Source organism: Eulemur rufifrons, chromosome 6 (assembly GCF_041146395.1).
Source record: "Eulemur rufifrons isolate Redbay chromosome 6, OSU_ERuf_1, whole genome shotgun sequence".
NCBI classification, from domain to species: domain Eukaryota; kingdom Metazoa; phylum Chordata; class Mammalia; order Primates; family Lemuridae; genus Eulemur; species Eulemur rufifrons.
Genome location: NC_090988.1, coordinates 102064328 through 102072556, shown reverse-complemented (window position 1 = coordinate 102072556; position 8229 = coordinate 102064328). Strand labels below are relative to the sequence as shown.

The window sequence follows — 8229 nt, the reverse complement described above, 5'->3', positions numbered from 1 at the left end:
GCCAGGGAGCAACACTGGGGCCTTGTGTACCCGGGAAGGGTCATCCCATGCAGGACAGATCCCACTCCCCTGCACGGCATGATGAATGTTAGTGAATGAATCCAAAACCTTTCTATCCCATTCCGCAGATGGGAAAACAGGTTGGGAGTGGAACGTGCCGGCCCAAGGTCACGCAGCCTGGGGTCCCCGTCATCCTGGCCTCCAGCCTGCCTGCCCTAAGAGGAGCCCAGCACCTCTGCCCAGCCAATGAGATTCATGACGCCTTTCTGTGCTGTAACTGCCCTGTTCCCCAGCTAGTGAGGCTTTAGGGGTGGGGTCTGGGCGGGCTCAGCTCTGGGCCTACTTCTTAGATATGGGACCCCGCGGGCGCCCACCCACCTTGCAGATTCACCCTCCTTGCTTCACCGGGGAAACTCGGGCGCCAGGGAGCAAGACCTGCCCAAGGTCGCGAGCGCGGGGGCTGGAGAACCCGGGAGTCCGGCCGCCCAGTCGGGGCTCTTGTTCTCGCGGCGGCGGCGGCGGCGGCGGGGACGGGGGGTGGGGGGGCCCCCGCGGTGCCAGGCGCTGCCGGCGGTGCCGGCGGCGCTGTGGGGGCGGGGTCAGCGGGGGGCGGGGCGCCGGGCACCACGGCCGCCGACGCCGCCGCCGCGCGCGGGCTCGAGCTCCGCGCACTGCCTCCGTGGCCGCCAAGCCGAGCGGACGCCCCCGGGGCCGCGCCGCAGCCCAGCGCGCTCCCCCTATCATGCCCCGGGCCCGGGCCTGGGCCGCCCAAGCAGCCAGGACACCATGCCCGAGGGCGGCGGTGGCGACGGCGGAGAGGTGCCCGCGCTCATCCCCGACAGCGAGCTGCGGGAGGAGGTACCGGCGCTGTGCGGTGGGGCCGGACCCGGGCCTGGGAGGCGTGAGGGGGACGAGGGAGGGGAGACCCAAGGGAGAGGGGCTGAGGGGGGAAGTCCTGGAGCCCCTGCGGCCAATGACGTCATTGGGGTGGCCTGCGTCCCGCCGGGGGTCCGGGGCCTAGGGGCCCGCGCGGGGGTAGGGGTGGGGCGGCTAGGCAGGAATGTGGGGGACGACTTCCGCCCCCGGCGCCCCCTTATCCGGTCTCGCCCGCCCTATGACGTCAGCGCCTGGCCCCCAGGCGTCCCCATTTCTCAGCGCTGCGGGGATGCTGCCCCCACCCCCAGGGCGCGGGGTCAGGCCCCCAGCCCGGCCCAACCACTCACGAGGTGCCCGGGTGGTGCCTGCAATGCAGCAGCTGTAGCAGGGACTGGGGGGAGGAGGGGCAAGAGAAAGGGAGGCGGCCTTCCGCGCCCCTTCTCCTTCCCTTCAAATGAGGGGTGAGGCCCACTCTGCTGCTGGGACGCCCCCAGGACGGCCCCTCCTCAGCCCCAGCCAGGAAGATCTGCAGCGCTGTGGGGCCCTGTGTGGTGTGTTGGCGTGACAGGGCCTGGACGATACCTGGAGGCCGGCGAGAGTGGGTCTGTGTGTGTTTGGGTGAAGGTAGCCTAGTTGTGTGTGTGTCGTGTGGGTGTGTGACTTTGGGTGTGTGCATTCCTCACACCCTGGGTGAAACTCTGTGCTGGGTAGTCAGATGAGGGTCTGGAGGGTGCCTTGGCTGGGGCCTTACCCAGAGGTGTGTGTGCGGGTGTGAGTGCATCCTCTTGCGGTGTCTCTGGGATGTGGATTCTGGGAGTGTGGTGTCAGGTTGCAGTAGGGGTGGGGGGTGAGGAGATGTGCTCTGTGGTTAGGTGAAGGTCCGCTTTGTTTCTGGGCTTCAGTGAGTGTGTAACGTGTATGTGTGTGTCTGTCCTTGTCTGTGGTGCTGTGGCTGTGGGGGTTTGTACTCTGGGGACAGGTGAGGGTCTGGTGTTTCCTGGATGAACAGGCGGTGTGGCCCTCCATAACGGGTGGGTCTGTGATGAACACGTGGGGGTGTGGGTGAGCGGGAGCGTGCATCCGACTGGCCTGCGCAGGTCAGCATGGTGGTGTGCACCTGTGGTGGGTGACGGGGGTGCAGGCTGCCCTGGGCTGGGCCGGGAGTGGGTCCTGTCCTCTTGTGCCTCTCAGGCCTGGTGGGGCTGGGGTGGGAGACGTGGCTCCTTAACCCGCCTCTGCCGTCTCCACTTTCTTCTCTCTCCACTTCCTCCCCACCCTCTTCTCTCTCCATAGGCAGCTGGGGGTGAGGAGGCCAGGCTGGCAGCCCTGCCAGGGAGGGTGTGCCAAGCCCTCTGGGCCAGGGAGTGGCCCCTGCTGCCCAGCAGCTGTGTCCCCCCAAGCACAGATGGGGAGTGGAGGACGGCCCTCCATATGCTCCCACCCCAAGACTCACACCTCCCCCGTTCCTAGCGCTCCCTCTGTCTTGCTGACTTAAAAGCCGCTCCTGAAAGTCTCCTGCCATCTCTATTGGAACGAGGGACCAGAGGGAGTCGCAGGGTAACCGTAGTAATGTTTATTCCCATGGCCAGACCCAGTGCTGAGATCTTCACATACATTATCTCGTTGAGTCCTCACAGCACCCCCAGTTTGCAGATGAGGAAACTGAGGTCCAGAGAGGATGAGGGACCTGCCCAAGTCACACAGTGAGTAATGGAGCCAGTTCTCCCCTCAGACCCCTGCCATGGTGGCCTCCCAGACCACCACGACCAGGAATCAAGGCCCAGAGAGGGTAGGGATGTGGCCAAGTTCACACAGCAAATCAGGACAGAGCTGGGACCAGAACTTGGTTTTCTCGACAGCCAGTGGGGGTATGGGGGGTCCTTTCCTCTCCTGGCGGAGGTGAGTCTGTTGTGTCCTAGGTGCCCTTGGCTGACAACTAGCGGAGCACAGTGGAGGACAGGCTTAGGTTGGAGAGGCCTGGGTTTGAATGGTGCAGTGCCACTGTGACTTAGCCAGACACGTGAGGCCTGGGTAAGTGGCTCAATCACTCAGAGCCTCGGTTTCCTCTTCTGCAAAGTGGGGCTCATGGATAACCTTCTTCACTGGGGTTAAACCAAGTGCCAGGCATGACTGATGGCCCTGCCCTGACACCACCTCCCGTCTCTCTGCCCCCCTGCAGCAGCGGCCCCTGAAACAGTCCCTGGGAAGCTCCTTGTGCCGAGAGTCGCACTGGAAGTGCCTGCTCCTCACACTACTCATCCACGCCTGTGGGGCTGTGGTGGCCTGGTGTCGCCTGGCCACTGTGCCTCGGCTGGTCCTGGGGCCCGAGGCAGCCTTGGCCCGCAGCGCGGGGGGCCAGCCACCCACCTACCCAGCCAGCCCCTGCTCCGATGGCTACCTATACATCCCGCTGGCCTTCGTCTCCCTCCTCTACCTCCTCTACCTGGCTGAGTGCTGGCACTGTCACGTGAGGTCCTGCCAGGCGCCGCGCACTGACGCCAACACCGTGCTGGCCCTGATCCGCCGGCTGCAGCAGGCGCCGCCCTGTGTCTGGTGGAAGGCCACCAGCTACCACTACGTGCGGCGCACGCGCCAGATCACCCGCTACCGCAACGGCGACGCCTACACCACCACGCAGGTCTACCACGAGAGGGCTGACAGCCGCACGGCTCGCGGCGAGTTTGACTACTCTGCGCACGGTGTCCGCGACGTCTCCAAGGAGCTCGTGGGCCTGGCCGAGCACGCGGCCACACGGCTGCGCTTCACCAAGTGCTTCAGCTTCGGCAGCGCCGAGGCCGAGGCCTCGTACCTCACCCAGAGGGCGCGCTTCTTCAGCGCCAACGAGGGCCTGGACGACTACCTGGAGGCCCGCGAGGGCATGCACCTGAAGGACGTGGACTTCCGCGAGTCCCTGATGGTCTTCGCCGACCCGCGCAGCCCGCCCTGGTACGCCCGCGCCTGGGTCTTCTGGCTCGTGTCGGCCGCCACGCTGTCCTGGCCGCTGCGCGTGGTGGCGGCCTACGGCACCGCCCACGTGCACTACCAGGTGGAGAAGCTTTTCGGCGCCAGCTCGCCCCCTCCGGGGGCCGTGCCCAGCGCGCCCCCGCTCTCCCGTGTGGCCACGGTGGACTTCACCGAGCTCGAGTGGCACATCTGCTCCAACCGGCAGCTGGTGCCCAGCTACTCCGAGGCAGTGGTCATGGGCGCGGGCTCGGGCGCCTACCTCCGCGGCTGCCAGCGCTGCCGCCGCTCTGTCAGCAGCAACTCGCTGCCCCCGGCCCGGCCCAGCGGGCCGCGCCTGCCCTTCAGCCGCAGCCGCCTCTCGCTCGGAGCCGGCGGCCGGGCCACGCCAGGGGTCTTCCGCAGCCTGAGCGGGGGGCCGCTGGGGCGCCGTGGGGAGGACACGGAGCCCCTGGAGAGCCCGCCCTGCTACGAGGACGCCCTTTACTTCCCGGTGCTCATTGTCCACGGGGACAGCGGCTGCCAGGGGGATGGGCAGGGTGTGCTCTGAGAGCCTGTGGCCCCCAGGGTGGCCCCTCCTCGCTATCCCAGCACAGGCTTGGATGCCTGAGTAATTGTCCAAAACAGGAGGGAAAACAGACCAGCCACACACGAGGGTGCGGGTGGGGGCGGGGCCTTAAACAGACTAAAATTCAGTGACCCGTGGTCATTTTGGAGGGAATGGACACCTCCCAAGTTGAATCTCTGAACCGTCCCCAGCATGGCTTTCCCCCCCACGTTCCACCCCCTGTGATGGCAGGTGATCTGCTTGGGGGCCTCTCACACTGAGCAGGGGAGGAAGCTTCCAGAAAGCCTGGGATGGGGAGGAGTCCTGGAGACAGCTGCTGCCTGCAGCAGAGGGCTGCCCATGGCCTCTTCCCTGCTGGGGCTGAGGCCACATTGGAGCCCTCAAGTTACCTAGAAGCACAAATTGGTGGCTTGGGCCACGCCCAGCTGGGTCGGCCTCCCTGAATCTGAGAGCTGGCTATGGTGGCACCTCGGCCTTGGCCCCACTACCACCCAAAGTTCCTATCCTCCTCCCCAGATAGGGCCTTCCCTGCCCGCCCTCTGCCCCTGCTGAGGGCCAGCACCTGATCTGGCCCTGCCCTGGGAGCCTGGTTCTCGGAGCGCAGCCGTGCCCCACGCCCATCCCCACTGTAACTCCCGGTGCCTGCTGCACCCCTGCATCCTGCTCCCCTGCATCCTGGGGTGCCTTCTCAAGACTCCACCATGGCCCCCACATCCCCTGGTCTCTGCTCCTGCCTCCCGAAGTCCATGTCTGCCTCTGTCAGCCACGCACACGCCCTGGGCTTGTCCCCTCATCGCTGCACAGACTTCTCTGCTCCTCACCTTCCTGATGGTCATTGGGACCCAGGGCCGCAGGGTATCCGAGGGCTCAGCCTTGGCCACAGCCTCCTGGACGATGCCCTTGTTCCACCATGGAGGTCCCTGCCCAGGGAACACTGTCCCTCCCCCAGGGAGGGGACAGTCCCTCTCAGGGGCCGGTGGGGGAGGGAGAGGCAAAGAGGACGCAGGTTAAATAAAGGTGTGAAGTGGAGGCTCTTCTCAGTGTGTTCCTGAGTGCGGCACTGGCCACCCTGGCTCCGGGCACAATGATGGGTTCTGGGAGGGGACCAGAGTCATGCTCCAGTGTTCCCAGGAATGGGGTAAGCTGAGAAGAGGGAACCTCCCTGCCCGGCCTGGGGCCTCTGAGCCTCGGGCTTCAGCTGCTCTGAGCAGCCTGGATCACTTCTAAGGCCTTGTCCAGGGTGGCCCTTCTTGCAGCTCAGCAGGGGTTCCATTTTCTGCTTCTGAGCATGCAAAGGACCAAGGGATGGTGGCTGGTTCCCAAGGTGGCCTGTGACTCAAATTCTCTTCCCCTGGTGGCTGTTGACATCAGTCTGCAGGACTGAGCAGACCGGAGGACACAAAACCAGAAACAACCAGACCCAAATCGGGGCAGGCTGGTGTGGGGTCTGAAGACAGAACAACAGGGGCAAAGAAAGGCCTCACTCACTGAAGGAGCTCAGAAAGTTTCTTGGAAGTGGCGTCTTCACATGTACGGCTGTGCAGGGTGTTCACTGTGCAAGGACACTGAGCCGAGGGGCAAGCGTGGGTGGAGTGCACCTGCAGGCCACTCCCAAGCCCTGGCATGGAGCTGTATCCACCTAAAGAAAGGGCACCTTTTCCTAATCCACACAAAGGCACGATGAGGGCCAGTGGTGGCCCTAGAAGGGTTCTGAGAATGGGTGGGATCTCCCAAGCAAAGGCAGGGCAGAGGGTGTGCAGGCAGCAGGGCAGGAAGCAAGACGTGGGGAGGCGCAGAAGCAAAGAACCAGGGCAGAGTGGGCGAAGCCATTCATACCAAACCCCAGAATCTGTCATTAAATGGAGCAAACCGGTGCCATGGCAGGCGGCTGAGCAGGGACATGATAGGGTCAGGGCTGCCTTTAGGCCATTTAGCAAAGTCCAGCTGCCTGCTGGCCACATGGGGAAGGTGCCGCCAGAGACCAGAACTTGTCCTGTGCACCTGCCCACCGCCTACTTCTTTGGGAGTGAAGTCAATTCTTTGTTCAGAAGCAACTTAGGTGGAAAACCCTATGGTGCCACAGTGGGCAGGGGGCCAATGTGCTGGTCCCAGCTCCTTCTCGTGGGGAGGAACCTCTGCCATCATTCTACCTTAACTTCCGAGCCACCAACTGCCCAGTGGCCACCATCCATTCTCCTCCCTTCCTCAATAACAGAATCCTAGTTTTACAGCAGATGGCAATGAGCCCAGCCTAAAAAGCAACATTTCCAGTCTTCCTTGCATATATGGTGTGACTATGTTTCTTAATTCTAGGATATGAGATATAAACAGAAGGTGTTGGAATGGATTTCCAACAATGCTCCATGAAATAGAAACATATTGATGAAGGCCATTGTTGTCCTCTCTGCTTCATCCTGAGTTCAGCCTGGAATGCATGTGTGACACCTGGAACTCCAGCAGCTATCTTGGATCAGGAGGAGACCTGGAAAATTGTAGCCATGTGCTGAGACTGGTGCAGCAACAAGGTAAAAGATCCTCAGCTCCTGATGACACCACATGAGCTTCCATATCATCCCTGGGTTGCCTACTCCAGCCTCCAATGAGAAAAGAAAGAAACTTTTATTAATAGTTTGTTTAAGCCACTTTTTTTGGTCTCTGTTACCAACAACCTTTATTAATTATCTACTGCTGCATAACTATCCTAATCTTTTTTTTTTTTTTTTTTTTTTTTGAGACAGAGTCTCACTTTGTTGCCCAGGCTAGAGTGAGTGCCGTGGCGTCAGCCTAGCTCACAGCAACCTCAAACTCCTGGGCTCAAGTGATCCTCCTGCCTCAGCCTCCCGAGTAGCTGGGACTACAGGCATGCGCCACTATGCCCAGCTAATTTTTCTATATATATATTTTTAGTTGTCCATATAATTTCTTTCTATTTTTAGTAGAGACGGGGTCTCGCTCTTGCTCAGGCTGGTCTCGAACTCCTGACCTTGATCGATCCACCCGCCTCGGCCTCCCAGAGTGCTAGGATTACAGGCGTGAGCCACCGCGCCCGGCCACTATCCTAATCTTAGTGGCTTAAAACAGCCATAATCATTATGCTCTCTCCTGGCTTCTGTGGGTCAAGAATTCAGACAGGACACAATGAGAATGGCTTATCTCTGCTGTGTGACATCTAGGGCCTCTGCTGGAAGACTCAAAAGCTGGGGCTGGAATCATCTGAAGGCTTGTTCACGCACGTGTCTGGCGGTGGATGCCGGCTGGTGGCTGAGGGCCCAAGTAGGGCTATTGGCTGGAGCACCACACAGAGCCTCTCGGCGGGGCAGGGGCTAGGTTCCAAGGACAAGTGTACCAAGAGGGTGGAAGCTGTATTGCCCTTTCTGATCTAGCCTCAGAAGTCACACAGCACTGCTTCTGCCCTTCCCATTGGTCAAGGCTATTATGAGGGTCCACCCAGTTTCAAGGGGAGAGAGCATAAGATTTCACCGCTCTGTGGAGGCCTGTCAATGTCACACTGTAGGAACAGCATGTGTGATGGGAGATATATTAGTGCACATCTTCAAAAATGCAATCAACCCCACTGAGCCAAACACCATTTCTAACCCATCTGATCGATACCTCTAGAGTGGTCTGCAAAATGAATACCACCCTATTTATGAGCTGGTTTAAGGGAGGAGGGTGGTGACGTGTCAGCTGTGGGCCTCCTGGAGGCAGAGACCTGCTCAGGTCATTCACTGGGGCCTTCAGGCCTGTGGTAGTAGATTAAATACAACCATAAAGTCTTTGCAGCTCCTCTCCTCGAGAGGTGGAATCCATTTCCCTGCTCTTCA

The 8229-nt window shown here is 61.2% G+C and overlaps 1 protein-coding gene across 1 annotated transcript; it reads left to right on the top strand.

Annotated features, from left to right (window-relative positions):
• Positions 1-786: 786 nt before the first annotated feature.
• Positions 787-4387, top strand: TMEM151A (transmembrane protein 151A). The gene is made up of 2 exons (XM_069470372.1): positions 787-858; positions 3056-4387. Exons 1-2 carry the CDS (start codon positions 787-789, stop codon positions 4385-4387), a joined length of 1404 nt encoding a protein of 467 aa, XP_069326473.1.
• The last annotated feature ends 3842 nt before the right edge of the window (positions 4388-8229 follow it).